Source organism: Schistosoma haematobium, chromosome ZW (assembly GCF_000699445.3).
Source record: "Schistosoma haematobium chromosome ZW, whole genome shotgun sequence".
Lineage (NCBI taxonomy): Eukaryota > Metazoa > Platyhelminthes > Trematoda > Strigeidida > Schistosomatidae > Schistosoma > Schistosoma haematobium.
In genome coordinates, this window is record NC_067195.1 from 34,758,489 (window position 1) to 34,776,915 (window position 18,427).

The 18,427-nt window shown below is 32.5% G+C and overlaps 1 protein-coding gene across 1 annotated transcript in view; it reads right to left on the reverse strand.

The window, feature by feature from the left end:
- Window positions 1-699: 699 nt before the first annotated feature.
- SCARB2_2 (scavenger receptor class B member) overlaps window positions 700-18,427 on the reverse strand; it is a 34,482-nt gene continuing 16,754 nt past the window's right edge. The window contains exons 7-14 of the mRNA XM_051211160.1: window positions 16,519-16,610; window positions 15,516-15,565; window positions 14,157-14,284; window positions 11,352-11,621; window positions 9,303-9,373; window positions 8,152-8,212; window positions 6,328-6,621; window positions 700-2,430 (exon numbers count right to left, since the gene is read on the reverse strand). Coding sequence (XP_051071196.1) covers window positions 2,371-2,430; window positions 6,328-6,621; window positions 8,152-8,212; window positions 9,303-9,373; window positions 11,352-11,621; window positions 14,157-14,284; window positions 15,516-15,565; window positions 16,519-16,610 — 1,026 coding nt within the window. The 3' untranslated portion in view covers window positions 700-2,370. The remainder of the gene's footprint in view (window positions 2,431-6,327; window positions 6,622-8,151; window positions 8,213-9,302; window positions 9,374-11,351; window positions 11,622-14,156; window positions 14,285-15,515; window positions 15,566-16,518; window positions 16,611-18,427) is intronic.

The following is an 18,427-nucleotide window of genomic DNA, read 5'->3' on the forward strand; positions in this document are numbered from 1 at the left end:
AACCAATTGTGCTCACTGAAAGTTATAATATACTGTTTTCATTAATTTATTTTAAAATCTTGCTATATTTAATGATTAGACTATATTACCTTATTCATACCTTGATATTTAGTGTTTATAGTTTTCGAAAATACAATAAACTAAGTATTTAGAGGTGGAATTGAATGAATATAAAGATTTCATTTCTACTTTACTCTAAATGGTAATAAGTAAACACTATTTATAACCGATGAACAAACATGTGATAGAGTACACTACTTTAGATAATTTGTCATGATAGCTTTGCCATAAACTGAAGTCAACTAACAGGAACAAACTATTCACTGCTATTAGTAAAAATAAAGACAAATTAGTAAATATCCTAACGAGTAGAAAAATGAATTTCTGTAAATTCGTGGCTGAATGCAAGTCGCTTATTCAGAGAATAAGTAAATAACCAAATCTAATCAAAATATAATTCAGTTTTGAAGCGTTTTAAACTTGTATACATTACATGATCATGAAATGATTTAGTTACTACTCTATTGAGAACACATGAAGAAGCAATAATTTTCATTAAAAAAAGGAATTTTTTAACAGGAAGAGTTATAAAATGAACTGTTTTCTAGCTTTTCAGCTATGGTGCTGACAAGCTCTCCGTGATGAATTACTTAGTCAAGGTTTAAACTTTTTGAACCGCTTTATTTTGAACATTTATTTGGGTCAGTAACTTGCGACAAATACCATCATCGTAATAAAATGTCAAGTTGATCAAAACAACGATAGCACTTAGAATACAACTCAAACATTTTTAATCGAAGGAGAAGATATAATAAAATAAGTAGAGAGGAAACATTCATAGAGTTTTCAAGCAACGATTACATTATGAGTAGCGTAAATACAACCCTGTTTAAGTCATGAATTGTTTACGACTTATGGTGTGTTGATAACACAATCTGACGTTTATATCACCAAACACTATATAACATAATGTAAATAAGTTCCTGTAGAAAACTCCCAATCTGACGCACTGTATTGTAGATACTATGCTTGGATAACGAAGTGTCATTATTTGAATAAAAAAGGTGGGATTAAATAATCAGTATTAAAACCATCCTCGCAATCTATGGAGTAAAAGATCATGAAGTATCTTTCCGTTTCCAACAAATCGGTGTTATGATTTATGATTCATTAAGCACATCTTATACACTTTCAGTAATTTCACCGACGTCTGCTTTTTAAATAAACGAGACAATTTTTTAAATACAGAAAATTAAGCAAAATAGAAACTTTCCTTTTGACAAACACAGAGCATACACGAATCATATTCCAACCTACACATTTGAATATTATATGCATGTGGGCAGAAATTTTGTGCATTTATCGCCTTACACAGTTACTAAAATGTAACTAAGTTCACTTAAACAGCTATCAAAACACCTATCACATCGCTGTAGTGCTTGAACACTATACTGCCTACACAAATACCATAGAGAAAATTGATATCAACTACATCAAACGTTTGAAAATATCATTGAAATCCAATACCTCTATTTTGTATTGAGTTGTTGAAAATAAAAAAACAAGATTTTTTATAATATAACAAATGCTAATTAAAGCGGCGAATACAAACAAAAGGCAGTATTTGTAAAAACGATAGATAGGACACAGTGGGTGAATCGGCATGAGGAGTAAAGTACTAATATGAATAAGGAGAATACAACAAATTGTGAACAGAAATAACAAAAATATATAATCTAATTACTTGATTCGCAAACCAAAATTAGAGTTACCATATTCTTAGAAAGAATAAACGGAGTAACTTTTTGAATACAATGTAGAAGGAAGTTGAAAAGCATGATCCGAGCGAAAATTATGCTTAGATAGAATAGAGTTTTGATAGGGAGAAAATATCAAAAACATCCGGTTGCAGTTAAAGATCCATTATGACATAAAGTACATATATAATCGTATGCATACAGCAAATCTAATATAGGCTAAAAAAGGAAGCACCTAAATAAGCTTTAAGCATTGAGCCTTAAAAAGCTCAAAGGCGAGAAGAAAATCAACAAACAGATTGGTTACATTTCTTGGAGAGAAGAAGGTACGAATAGTCAGCGGACTGGTTTCTAAATTTTAAAAGTTTAGGATATGGTTATTGTATTATACATTTGAAATAAACAGTGTAATGTAGAAATAAATTTCAATGAGCACTGGGATAAGGTTACGGGAAGCACTACAATAGAAGAAGAAGAAGAATGAAATCGGATCATTTCATATTCCTTTGTTTTGATAAAAAAATACTTCGATTGGTTTCGCGAAAACAGTGAGCACCATTTATATGTAGCTGGGGGACTAACAGACGAATTGACAGCAACGAGGATAAATAAATCAGACAACTATTTTTCCACCTGTATCACTAGGTTTGAGCAAAGGTTTTGATTCGATAACCTAGTAAAACATAAAAGAGATGGAAATATGATGATAACGTTACAAAAGAATTATTAAATATATACATGGAGCGAGCAAGCCGATTTGAATAAAGAAATGTTGAGGTTCACTCTTTTTCATATTCTACAAGAAAGAATAAGCAAGTTATATCAAACTAGTTGAAAGCAGTAAAAACAGAGATGAATATAAAGAATAATAGAAGATTCAATTGAGCATAATGTTGACCAGTGTTACTTCCTTAATGCTTTCAAGATTGAAAAAATTTCCAAATTTCCATTTTTAAATAGAAATGATACTAAGAATGGATTTCGAGCAGTAATAATTTATATTTATATCAATTAAATTAAGATTGGATTAACAAACTCGTAAATCAATCTTAACTAAGAGGGTAGTTATTGTAGTATATTTCTGGTGAAAGAAGGATAGAGGGCGAGTAAAATTGTGTATTATACAAAAATGAAACTGTCGAACTTTTTGACATAAAAGAAAATGATAGTTTGGGAAACTATTGAAACATTCTTGATGAAGTGGTCAAGCACTTTTTTAAGTGGGCAGATACAAAGAGAACTTAGCTTCAAACAAAAGATTCAGTTAGTTTGTTAACAAATCTGAGTAGGATAAAAAATTAACGAAATGAGAAATGCTAAACTATAAGAATTGGGGCGATTACAAGAATGTTAGGTTGATTATTGTGTCCTTCATGGAATATTTATGTGAAAAGTAATAATTGACTGTAGATTAAAACAAAACGACATTTATTTATTTTGTGTAGGTATCTAGAATGTAATTAACACAAAAGATTAAACCCCATTAAATGTCTGAATTATCAAATGAAGTGATGAAAGCATTTAAATATGATTTGGGTGTAGCTCAGTAGAATTCTACCTGTGTAAGTATTCGCATCTCATTACAAAGTTCCATTTCTTTTACTTCTGTTTATAAAATTGAGCACTACTTTATAGTCCTAGTATAATACTGACCTTTTAAAACACATCATTATTAAAGTTCTAACCTGTAGGCAGTAAAAATAATCCACACACCCAACAAAGATGTTAAAATGGAAATAAGAATTTAAATATATGTAACAGTGCAGGGATGATAAGTTTAATAAACTTATTAACATATGCATAAAACGACACTGATATCATCAAGGCGAAAGTGCATATTTGAGAACCACATACAGTAAAACGTACGACAATATCTTCAGTCGTTATTATTAAATGCCTTTGTTACGTACATGAAGGAATTCAACTCAAAAGATGTCCAACAGATGGTCTACTTTTAGAACACCTCCCTAGAGCTACATTGGGATAAAATATGATATTGCTTACTGTTAAGGTTTCGTAATTTAAAATAAATACCATGTTAAGTAAAAGGCAATAGTGAGTGGTTTTCTCAAATATTTATCAATAACATAAGTGAAATTTCCCTTTGAAATGTGAACAATCAAACATAATGTTGATGTATAGCAGGTTGAAGAAACCTTTATTTATCTGATGCCTAAAATTCCTTTGATCGTAGCGGTTAGTGAAGGATTAAAGAGATAATACAAAGCGAAAATAATAACCTAGTATTAATATACGATTTGATTTAGATTGACGGTCCTGAACTTATCATAAGTGTGTATAATACCTGCTGCATTCATTGAAATTTCATATAAATATCGATAGAATTAAATCACTTGATATTCGTTAATGCATGACAAACGTAACACAATGTGGAGTGAATAAACATACAGCAGAAACCTTTTGAAATGATGCCTGAATGTCTTAAAATACATTTGATGTCACATACAATTAGAGGCTTGACATTAGATATGTACTAATGAGATTAAAAAGGTTAGCATTCCAATCAAGATTTACTTAATAACACCATATTAACAAAGTAAACCAGACATATAAAAAAAAGATCCTAACTTGGATCGAGATAATTGAATCTTTTACTTGTGATTATATACAAAATCAACGGTAAAAACTTGGTTTAAGAGCACAGCAAAAAAACAATGAAATAAAAGTTTATCAAGCTGTAACGTATGCTCATTTAGAGGTATAGAAATACTACTGGAATTTTCAGAAAGATGAACAGATATTTAAATTTGATAATTAAACTGTTACCAACTTTAAGTAGACATGGTGAAGAAGTTGATCAATCAAATAGTTGTATGCTTAAGTTTATTTTGTCCGGATCGGCTATTCACATGGGGGAGATTGTCCACAGATTATATTTACAATTGGCTACGATCATTTGACCAAACAAAACCATACGTTGTACGCTACTCAATGAATGAATCGCGGTACTTAGCCATTAAGTTTACAGGTAACATCACTAAGCTCGATTCAATGTTACTGAAAATCAACTTTATGGATATTGAACAGCAACTATTCATACCTTACAATAAAGTAATTTTGTGACAATAATGAAAATAATAATTTAAAAAAAAATTTTTTTTCATCGATTATAGGCCCAGGAATTATCATCCATTAAGATTAATTGCATTGTTATGTATATGTATATATTTATTTACAGAAAAAAATGGAATGGACTTAATAAATTGGTAGAAACCTATTATCATTAGTTATTTATTGTTTTTTGGTATATAGTTATCCATCTACTTTTGGATTAGGAGAAGAACAATCAACAGACAAAGAAAGTGGTTTATTACACCGAATAAAATTTTTTTATAGAAAAATCACGGATCAAATTGAGTTGGGGACAGGAAAACCTGGAACATAAGCACACCGGTTAGGTATATATTAACCAAGAAACGTTTTACCACGCACCAATAGATTGATGAAAGATAAGAATGAATTGTCTATAATAACAGAAACGTACTTAAAGAAGACAAATAATACGACATGTTCAAGCGAACAGATATTGGTATTGTTAGTTAAGTAGCAGAAAGAACCTTACTTCCACCAAAAGGGTGATTGTTTAACGCAAATAATGTTGTCGCCCAGTTATTGAAAGAGTGTGATTCGACAACTTTATGCAAGGTTTATTCGTTAATAAAAAATTGTAGTGTCAAATTCGCTTACGTATTACAGAGAAGTTATAAGTATTCTGTCTGGAGGAGATTGCAGGCAGTCGATAACCTCTTCCTATAATCGCGTAAATGTGCAGCGTGTGATAATAAATATATATAGAAGTCAAATAAACTCAAGCTTCCTCAGACGTCACTATTTAAACTTTTACATATTGTTGGTGTACAAACTATCATAGGGTTTATTATATCAATCAGAGTATAATGAATGCCATCAATAGTTGCTTGACAGGAATCTTACTTCAAAATGATTAAGAAGAGTATTTCGAAAATCTGCTGAAATACATTACAATCCTGAATTTATTATTATTATTTCTTTTCAGTTACTTGGATGTTCCGTTTATAGTATGAACTTGACTATATATACTTTCCATAAATAATCAATACTTATGTCAATAAATCATAAGCAACGTAGAACCTGGTACAATGTGCATAGATATGATTAGGCATATAGAATTGTGACTTGGTTGCAATTTAGACAAAATTGATGGACCAATATTCGGTTGACCACAAACAAAAAATGTATAAATGACGTAGGCAAGATCAATGAAGAACTAGGGTTTGGATTTGCGATGGGTACAATGATATAACAAATTATCACGTAATAGTACATATTTCTTCTAAATCAGTTGCACAGATGTACACTAAATGTTACTATAAAATACTTGAATTGATGAATAGTGAATTGATCTATAATTAGGAACTGATATATACACTTTACTCAGAAACAAATAATTACTGGGTGAGGTTTGTAGAACTGATGAGAAAATGAAGTGACATAAAAGTAACGAAGTATCTGCAACTGACTAATTCAAATTACTTGACTAAATAGCGTTTAATATATCATGCTAACTTACCTGAAAAGATTCGTGTTCTGGTGAAGGTTTAACAGTCCATTGATCAAATGGGCTTTCATCTGTTTTATTACATAACCCAGAATCTGTTGGCATGAATGTAGATTCAGCTTGACCGTGAATAGAAGCACTATCAGTTTTTGTTAATTTATAACGCTTTAATAGAACTGCTATCAAAATGACGGCTGATATAAGTGCAAGTGAACCGACAGTTGATAAAACAATAGGTATTATTTTCTTAGGCTTAAGAATATAGTTTGATATTTTACTTAACGCCTTTTTGTCAGCCACTGCAAACTGAAAGCAAAACAGTAACAACATAGCCGTAAACTCTGAATATAATTCCAAAAGCAAAAAAGAATGTGTGAAAAAATATGATTTAAATTTCAAGTAGATGTATGGATAAAATAATTCACACCCACCTGTAGTCACTCTAGAGTTACTGCCGCTTCTAAACCCCAGTAGTTGAAAAGGTTGAGTGTAGGATTACCAACATATCCTCCGAAAAGGGAAACTCGACAAAAAAACCTAATCACAAATAATCATCTGAACAATTCAACCTCTCTTCTAACAACTGAACGGCTTATCATACCTCACATGATGGAGACCAACATTCTTCAGAAGTCAGCAGACCGACCACACTTCTGACAACCACAACCACAATTAGCACAAGCATGTGAAATTTCCACACATTGTAGGTGACAGGGAAGCTCACTCAAACAGCAGTACAAATGAGGAGATGCAATCTGACTGTGTTTCAAACAAGTGGAACTCATCGGACAAAGTCCAGACAAAAACAATAATAAATCACGACTTTAGGATCATCAAAGTATCTTTAAAAGTGGAGAATTGAGGGGTTACGATGTCTGTCATCCAGTGCTACGTACCCACTAATGACAGCGACGAAGATGATAGAGATCGATTTCGTAGGATGTTACAGGCTTTCATAAGGACATATCCATGTTCTAACATTCTAAATAAGAACACATTGTACCGAAATATAGGGGCAGACATCATAAGAATGAAGAGACATTGGAAAAATTACTAAGATCATCCCAGGACAGAGCTAGGTGGAGATGGTAGGTCGGCAGTAACAGGCCTAAGTACGTAAATTATGACAATGTTCCACAAACTTGTTTCGATAAATAAATAAGTGAAGGGAGCTATTGATCATTTATGTTTTGTGTTATTGAATTGACTGTTTGGTTGATTTAGAAGGGCATATTCATATGAAAATAAAATTTTTTTGTTTGGATAGTTAATGCTGAAAATTAGTGAACATTGTATTTCCTAATTACATCCGATGTATTTAACAGTAATGGAAACTCGTCGTTTAATAAATGTTCGAACCTATTGTTATGTTTCAATATCCCATTTTTTTAATCACCTTTATAATGACTATAAAAACGTCAAGGAAAAAAATAAACCACCAGTAACGACTATGTGAAAACGTTTTACTCAGTTGAAAACACAACGATTGGACTAATTAGGTTTAGTAAAACTTTACTTTAAAACCTTAAATGGAGCGCGATCCTGGATTACATGTAAGAAGGCCGCTTATATAAAAAAACGAACGTTTTCTAGTAGGATATAGAAACCAGTTACTAGTAAATTTTGTGTTTTGAGTAGAAAACTGATCAAGAGAAAACTGTCTTAATGCGTTTCTTATGAAATTGTGGTAACCAACAAGCGAATATATCTAGGTGATCGAACTACTTGATTTATTGAAAGCAGGATGATAAAAATAATTTTAAGAAATTACAAGTGATAACGAATATTGCATCACCAAAATAACTATTGAAAATCTTCATTCCTATCATCACGTACCTCAGTGAACCAAGCTAAGGGGAAGAAATATGGTCCTGCCATATCTTGGTATACTTCATTCCTACACAAAAATCAAAAGTAAAAAGCACAACATCCATCAGTCTTATCCTTTAGAATTAAAAGAAATCTAAATTTGAGGAAATATGTAAACACCTGGACAGAAGCGAAATATGGAGAGAATGAGTAATCTGTTAACCGAAGCCATGATTTTAGTATTGCAACTGTTCTGAAAATCAACGCAGTTTTGTGGTGACATTTGCATCATAACGCCATATGAGCTTATTCTAATCTCTGGACAGACAAATCATGTTGATTTTATTAGTTGTTCTGTAGAATCGTATATCTGGTTATGTTAACTACTGGGTTGTAACCGTCATGTAGTCTTGTTGTGTTATATTTAACAGAATTTAGTTACCTGGCTTTTCGAACTGTTTCAAATTTTTGATAAATGTTTATATCTTGTTAAATAGGTTTTAATTCGATAACGGATTTTCTACATGCCACACAAAAAGTATACAACTTTTTTCACGCTTATATTGGAAAACATCGTATTTTATATAAAGTCCAAACGGAAATCCGAATCAAATAAGCAAAAACAGTGCTTGGTTGATGAACGTCATGAGACATCAATAATGACACTCTTCACAGCAAGTCATAGGTTGATGGAAGAAAATACAGAGACCTGTAATTGGCGAAAACTAGACTGATGGATATTAATATGGTTAAATACCTATCAACTAAGTACTTAAATACTAATCAAGAATTCATTTAGCACTTTAACAAACAATATCTACAGACAGTTGGCCATGATGAAACAGTAGACCAAATATTTAGAAAGGGTGCATTAAAAGTAAATTTTTATCATTATATTGCACTTTTAAAGTTGAAAGTGCACCACAAAATAGACCAAGATTACGCCCAAACCATATGTAAATTTACATTTCTCCAGGATTTTATGTATTTCGGTGCATAACCCAGTCATATTAATTACTTAGCGTAATGGACTTCAGTCTAGAAGTAAATGATATTTAAGCATGAAGTTTGAAAATGAGACTTTTAATTAATTATATTCAAACAAATTTTATTGAAAATAAGTAGTGTATGAAAGAAAAAGCATTATAGTTTTCTTAATATGACTAAAAATAACTTACAAACCGCCATCGTTTTCAATGTATGCATTAATCTGAACCTTTTTAAAAGCTTCCAATACAAATCCAGTATTCTATGGTGTATTAAGAAAAAGCAAAAAGAATAAACATAATGTTTACATACTTATTAAAATAATTTCAATTTAGGTCTTATATTGTAGCAGGAACAATATGTATGTCTATTTATCATGAAGTGTGAATATCTCAAAAAATAGGAAAACTATCACATGTTACCAATTTATGGTAAATTTCTGATTTACAAAATAACTGGATATGTAAACTTCGAATCAAAGAACTTACAATGTCAACCCTAATTATGTAATACTTATAATAAAACATCATAACCAGGTAGAAAAAATAACATATACTTAATAGGTTTTGATAATGATTGGTTGAGACATGACTATTATACTCAATAAGTCGACTGTAATGGATAGCGATAAATTTCAGACATCTGTAAATATATGAGGAAGATCACAATTGATTGGTCACTGGGTGGCGATCAATGTCATGCGTGTCTAGTCCTTATTAGTGCAGATCGAATGCTATCGATCATGTTGCAATGTGGCCACCAGTCTAGGTGACTCGACACTGAGGACTAGACACGCATGATATTGATCGCCACCCAGTGATCAATCAATTGTGATTACATCTCATTCCTACAGGAGGTCGGTCGCGGCTCGGATAACTCAGTGGTAACGTCTCTGACTGTGAAACTGGGTGACACGAGATCGAATCCGCCAGGGAGCACCAGTTCCCTCAAGATTACAGGTACACCTTGCTGACAAATGCCAAGTAGCACGAAACCCGGGTCCAGGGTTTCCTGTCGACTACCTCCCGACCGTTGTTGCTACCTTGACGTGGTGGTCGGGCTTGCCTATCGTAATGAAGCAACCGAGCTATACTGGCTGGAACAACCGTTCCTCAAGGTCCTACCATGTCAGACAGGTCGGTTGAAGAGCGGTAAGACTAAAAGCAACAAACCCAAGGTCCGAAGGCGAAGTCGTACTGCTGACTGTACAGAGGTGTGACAGCAGTAAGGTGTTTCCTTCAGACAACCAACATGACAGCGATGCTGCCTTCCCACAAGGAGGGGTGGGGTTAGAAAAGGTCGACCCTACAAATGCACACCTCGCCTTATCCCACGGATATCCGTCTCCGGAGGTAAGGTCTCAATAAGTACGGAGCTAACACAAAAATTACCCATAACAAGGTCGTGTGTGACCGACCTCAAGCAGTTGTCTCTTGGGCACTGCGGTCACGCTCTCAGGTCACTAAGACCACCTTTAATCCAATTTCCTTTTCAGGTACCTCCAGAACAACCCTTCCACGGTGTGGGCAACCGGGAAGTGATAACCGCCCTCATACCTCTAACAGCACTAAAGACCACTGTCGACTACCTCCAACCACCATCTAATATAAGGAAGAATTAGTCTCGCAAGCTAAGCATCAGTGAGCACACAAATGACTTATTGGGAAGAGTATTTAAGCTTTATTTGGTTCTAATTATACCAATAATGATCGTCTTCAAAAACCTAGAACGCAACTAACTGCCACGTAACTAAAGATTCTAAAACTATACGAACACAGTAATATATCAACCAAACTATAATGAAAGCACCTTCCTTAACTGAGATAGTATCAAAATTGGAAATAAGAGCTGCGAACTGTAAACAGCCAACGCCAAAACGAAGAACACGATCAGGCAAAGTCTGTTTTTATCACAAGGTATCAGTTAATATGAGCGAGAAAATTAGGAAAGCAGACGAGTAACAGGTGAAATACTCTGTATGAACTATCGTAAATTGTGACAAATGTGAACTGCTTCTAGACAGAACATGTTTATTAACATTTTAGTTGTTTATAGATATTAAAACATAAAATGAATTTCGTCATTCTCAACCTAGCACTAGTACAGTATAGGAGAATGGTAATTTAAGAAAATGAATTTAAGGCAAACCAGGAAGAATAAGTCAATCAGTGAGTTATACAGTTTGAAGATCAGTTCAAGTAGTTAACTAGTAAAACGAAATATCAACATATGTCACTCACAGGCTCAATAAGTAATACAGTAGAATCAAGCTTTTCATCAGGTTTTCTTATCCCATCCATAGCTGCCCGAATACTTGGATCAGCTCCCAAGAAATGTGGCTGGCAAGCAAATATAGGGACCGAAATCTTAGGGTTCGAGCAAGGTGACAAAGGTATCATTCCTGTTGGAGGACAGTCTGGGCCGGCCTTCTTCTTCGGACAGAATGCAGCATTCAGCGGATTAACAGTGGCGTTCTGTGATTGTTCGGGATGGGACGCAAATCTAAGTAGCTGGAAACGAAAAAAAGACATATGTGAACTAACAATAATGCATTTCTTGTTTTGTAAGTACTTTTAGTAATATTTTAAGTGACAATAGTAATAATAGATATTTACTATATCTAGTATACGGATCCCAACAACAATGTGAAATGTAGAGCCCAGGAGTGATAAAAGTAAAATCAAGATCCAATAAAATGTATATCGCAGATGACGTTTACGTGGAGGTAAAGAAATAAAAACAAATCCCTATATATGTTGCATGATGATAGATTTCTAAGTCGACTGCAGTAAAATAAATGCCTGCTAATTTACATGCAATTTAAAACTTCCAATACTGAGAAAATTTCCAAACATAAAGATGATAATTCAGATTAGGAAAAGTACTTTATTCTCACTTCTTTATTCTAACAAGCCGGTTCAGCACAAGCGAATTGATTTATTCAGCCTATCGAAGCTTTGTCACGAAATTCTGATGACTAGTCATGGTTTCATGTAACTTCACATGCTTATCATGAAACGCTGAGGAGTCACTCTACAAGGTTATAATATTCGCCAAACACATATAATCCACACTAGGAACTAATTCAAATATCTCACTGAATATCATTTTCATTTTAAGGCTATGGATTTCATCCACTAACTAGCAGTATATATATATATATATATATATATATATATATATATATATATATATATAACTTGTAACACCATCAGTGAGAACCTTTATAAAATGAAAATGAATTAAAATATGAACTGTCGATACAAGTCATTAAAAAAAATACACACGCTTTAGAAAAAAATCAGGTATCTTAATGAACAAAAGTAGCAATTATTTATGGACATATGATTCCCATTTAAACACTAATTCTGTTACAATCATTTGATGATATACTGTAGTGTGTAAACGATTTATTTTCTCCAACATAAATACGGAATATGAATGATTAAAATGATAAACCCTAAATTCGATTACGCAACTCTAAATAGTCTGATGAAATAGACAAAATGTTATCATCATCACAGAAATATTTACCAATTCGCATTTGCTTTGGTCTCCGAAAATTCCCTTTTACCCTGCATTCTCACGTCACTGTATAAATGATCCCAGTGTGGGAGTGTGAACCATTTAAGTAAAACATCAATATAGCAGCAAATAAATCCAATGACTGAGATAAATATAAAAAATAAATCAATGAAATTCAGTAACCACGATTGACCGATTCGCTACACTAAGCCATAGATATTACGTGTGTGTATGTGTAAGCGCATAAAATAGTCTAGTTGATTAGTGACCCAATAACTAGAGATAACGGCTCATGGAAAATCTTAAGGATCTCATTAAAAACGATATCTATCCTATAGTATAAGCAAAACGAAGTTTTGAATGAATAAATCTAAAAAATTCAAGTTGTACTATATTATAGTCTGACAGTCAAGCGAATTCAGTGTAAACAGTTAACCAACAAAATTTGTAAGAGGTTCTAGTTATTTGTCTTTTTGAATTTAATGATAACAGACTGTTAAGGAAACAGCATTTACATTCTCTTTCTATTTGATCAGCAATATGCACAAAATAAACACTTTTGAATATTGAATTTCTAAAACCATTTAGTTCAAGTTTCTATAAGATTTGGTAGTTTGAGTTAAACATTCGAAAAACATCCTTAACCACCCTACTATATTAAGTATGTTTGTAATTTGTCAGATTTATCGTCAAGTCAAATTCAAAATGTCTACCAATCTTCATTGACACTTTGTGTGGAACAACTTAAGTTCACGCAAAAGGTTTTACATGATTCTGTTTTATCATTTCTCTGAAAAGTTAAAAGAGTGTTTAAATGTTAAATGTTCTTGCGATACACATTCCTTTTCTTTTTACACAATCATTTGTCGCCTCGTTGACAAAGAGTCTAGGATGAGGCAAGGAAACAACAAAACAGTTATTCTATTTTGACTGAGTTGAAATGTCTTTTATGCTGAGTAATATAACATAGAACACTTAGCAGTGTTATTAGCACATGCGTAGCACACACTCGGTCAATGTTAACAGGAAAATGTAAAGTATTCATTAATGTGGCTAATTTTAGCTATCTGAGATTGAAACATAATAGGAACACAAATTAAGGTCTTCATTGAGAACTAAAGATTACTTTCTAACACCCTATTAGAAGCAGATAATCAGTCGTCGTAGGTACACAGGACAGAATTTAAAATTTATCAGTTTTGTTGTGGTATCCATTCATTTAATTTAGATCATAAGTGATTACCTGTATACTAAATTTCTAAATTTTGAAATGTATTTTCTCTGTTAACTCACAAATAGACGCCGAAGACACATTCCTACAACGGTGTTAAGACAATGAAATATATAATTGTCTCCGTAACAAAGTGCGAAAGGGCTGTGGGAAAAACGATTTTTATTTTAGTTAGGATATTAGAGAAAATAATAGAATACACACAAGTAGAAACAAATACGAGAATTATTGGATACTTTTCAGTATATCTGATATTCTACTCGTGTAATTATTAGATACCGATACTTACATGTACACTACTGTCATGAGTTGCAGTCGCCCAACCCACAGCATCTGAATGAAAGGATCTGCAGAAATCTGGCACAAAAAAGGATATTCGAGAAGACATTTGTAATCCTGGCCGTACAACACTCCCATCTGAAAGTAAAAAAAATTAGTAGTAGTAATATTTGATATAGGAAACAATTGAGAAATTTCGTTCTCCAGTTTCAAAATTCTCAATATTCATCAGACAGATAAAATTAAGTCACAATCCTAGCTGTTATGGTAAATCAATTAGAAGAATTATCAGTTATATGACCTACTTTTGTGGTAACTGACATAATGCGCCAGGGAAAATAGTGGCACTAGATATTTAAACATATTTTGTTCATCTCAGTTGACGACGCTTTATCTATGATTAAAATGATTCACCATGTTTACCAAGCTCGTCCGCTTACTGCTCTTTGCTTTCAAATTAAGCATCTCAGTAGGCATTAGGTTTCATATGTTTATTCTAGTTAGCATTCTTTAGCAAGGTTGTATTGTACGGGATGGGGTTACTGACTTCATGCCCAACTCTCCTTTACTCGGATTTGGGACCGGCACTAACCATAGAAGAGTCACAGGTGGAGGAAGGCCGGAGAGTGTATAGAATTGGAAGCACACAGCAAAAGGATGGAAACAACTGGAAAGGATTGCCCAGGATAGAGTTCGATCGAGAATGCTGATGGGCGGCCTATGTTCTTCCACGAAGAGTAACAGGCGTAAGGCATTAGGGTATTATTAGTGTAGGAAACGGTTGAAAGTTAGGGGCGGCCAAACAAAAATGTGACATCATTCCTTGAAGTCATTACTTTGTTGAGATCCGCGCGACTATCGTAACCAATCGTTGGTGACTCTGAGTGAAATAGCTCAGAATCGATCACAATGACATAGGTGTATACACTTTCTATCTTCCTTTAGACCATGAGATTAAAATTGCTTTATATTCTTTTTTCTACGAACTGATTCTTTCTTCCTATATTATATCATTATATGCAATCTTTCTTTCATATGTTACTACCATTGAATTAACTATTTCTACGGATTTTTTGTTCATCGTGTTGTGGTAATGAGGTGTAGCAACTTGGACCGATGTATAGATGCGTTTGGTCCTACGTTGTAGCTGACTGACTGACATTAGGAAATTTACATGCTAAGTTCGGGAAATTTAAATATCAACTTGAAAATTTAAGTTTTTTTAACAGCTGTTAGTGTGCATATTTTAAGAGTTGATTAGGAGATAATCAAGTTTATAAGCTGTACATGAGATATGAAAACGCTATTCGAATATTCATAATGATGAAAGTGTAAAATCAATTTAACATTCAGCTAGAAACTATCGTACCTGTGCCATTTATCATATTAGCGTAATCCGTACGCCAATAGTTCAAAGATCTGAATAAGAACAAGATAAAAGCATAATATATATTATATTACATGAAATTATTATCACATATAATAAATTTAACGACTGTCAGAAATGATGTACAGCTATTTACTGAGTGATTTTCAATGAGATTACTGATTATATGATCATCTTTTGAATAATCACAGTGTAAGTGGAAAAAACTCACTGAACTATTGACACGGAAGAAATAATCATGCGTTAATTAGATTTCTATATTGTTGCTGATGTGTATACAGTTTGTAGCTTTTTCAGAGTAAAATCACCTTACGAAAATAGGTATCATATTAGTAGCAATATTCTCAAGAAAGACCTGTCACAAATATCTAATCACTTAGAACGCACATATTATATATCACTTCAATAGTAATAACAGAAGGTTAGGCTATGATCATTAAGTGCATACTATTTTTTTTTACATAAAATGTCTTCAAAGTTAAGCACTGAAAAGATGTATATACACCCATAGGGAATTGAAATTTTTGGACTAAAACATTAATTGTCCAAAAATCTTTTGAGATGTGTTAATTAATGGCAAATTGTTAAAAAAATTTCATAATCATTCTAGATGAAAACAGAGCAAACTAAATACAAAGCTGTAACATCCTTTAGATTGCTGTACAACGTGAACATGAAGCATATTATTTGAGATGTAAACTAATAACTTCTAACTGCCTAATCTTGAAGAAATCTTATAGATCTTAACAGTAGAGAGTTACAAATTAGGCAGAACAAATATTGAACATATGTATTTATTTATTTATAGAACTGTATTGTTCTACTTTTTTCACCTTTCAATCAAGCAATATTCTCAGGCTGTCCCAGCTGATATAAATAGACTGTATGGAATACCCAATTGAATTAAAGAAAGTTGATTCTCTTAATTACAAAGCTATAGATATAGCTAATAAAGTTACTGATACATTTCTATACATATACTTACGTTACTCCATTGTATTGTAGCACTTTCCCGACGTTTGAAATATTGTAAGCACCGGTATCAATCACGAAATCAGCAACTTTTGTACCATTGTTCTAGAGGTGAAAGAAGGAAATAAGTGACCTTAAAAATATATACAAAATAGAGTGTTATTCTTAAAATTCCAAGTCACAGCTTTATGATAATTAGAGCAAATATAACTCATTAAAACATACTAACTAATTGGTTCATCATTAATTTTACAGATATGTAAATAAAATAAAACATTTTTAAAGACTTCATATTTGAAAAGTAAAAATATACGCATGAGATCCCAGTAACATAACTGTTTAATTTGTACATGCTGAAGCAATTGAGAGTACTCTTAGGATTCTGTTCTTAGAGTTTACTGCATATCTTGAGACTGAACTGAGATGTTCATTGGTGTTCGATTTAAAATAGTTATAAAATCATGTATTCAATCTGATAAATCAAAGTGAAATATTGACGATGATGTGAATTTCCATGCTTAGCGTTAGACATCTTGTAATAGTTAGTTAGGAAAAACACTGATTATCACCTTTTTTTCTAGATACCGATATCGATAGTTGCGTAATATTCAGTTTATTCTTTTTAAAAAGTTTAAGAAGTTAGAGTATTTATTTTTCTATCAGGTGAAAGGTTATTATTCCAAAACCTTCTCTATAATGTAGTAACCACGTACTAAATTAACTGTGGTAACTGCTACAAAAAAATAATTTTATTGACTATTATAGTCCAGAACTATTTATACGAGAGATTTTGAAAAAGAGATTTCAACTGATTCAAGACCTCGGTGGTTCAATTTTTTTTAATAATGCAACAAAAGATAACTAATCATTTACTTACAAAATATATAAGCAATTTTGAATAGGTGAATCAACAAAGTAATGTGTCCTTTCTCATACAATGAGTTGATATTGTTAACATCCTACATAGGTTCCTCTTTTTATGAAAGTAATTCTTCAACAGTAAATAAATACTGCTGTCACTCAATGCTTATCTACAGTTTCAGGAATAGAATATAACTGTAATAGATATACGTACATATTAAATACCTTGGAAAATATTGACTATAATGTTTAACAGCAGTGTAAAATCTTCGGGTATTGCAAGTCTGTGGTTCGATAATGTGCATTTCTATAAGTTCTCAAAACAGCTGTTTTGTTCTCCTGGTTTTGGATGTCCATCGAAAGCTTGGATTTTATTTAGAAAACATCTTAAAACTGAGCAACGCTTCGCAAACATTAACTAAGACACTCCAGTTACTCGATAAGTATCGTTAGTCTGTATTTTATAAATGTTTACTTATGTATAATTATTTGCCTCAGCATCCTTGGGATGACAACAAAACAGCTGTGGTTTAACTTTATTATTCACACCCAACAACGTATTGATGAATAATTTTTCACACCTTCCGTCTTCACACTCCTCAAACCTGTCTGTTGCCTAATAATATTAGTGATTTTCAAAATGTCATAATCAGTTATTATTGTTGTTTATAGATGAATATAAAAGTCAATTATTTGTGCAGCGATTGGCATTTTAGTAGCGTGGTTACAGACATATATAATATGTTTCTCAGCATTGCTGTCTTCATATATCTGGGCTAAAATAAATTGTGCATCCAGATATACTGAGCACATATTTCGATAAGACCTAAACCAATAACTACTTTTTTAATATTTACAGTTATACTCTCAAAATTGATTGTTAGGCGTAAAGCAAAAAATACAGTCGTTTTAATGTCAACCGCACATATGAATCTACATAAAGGTTACGATAAGCAGCACAATCATAAGACTGCTAAATTCAAGGAAGCACATAACAAGTAATTCGCTGCGTTTAGTATATCATTTGTTTTCAAAGACATAAGTAGACCACAGTGGAACGA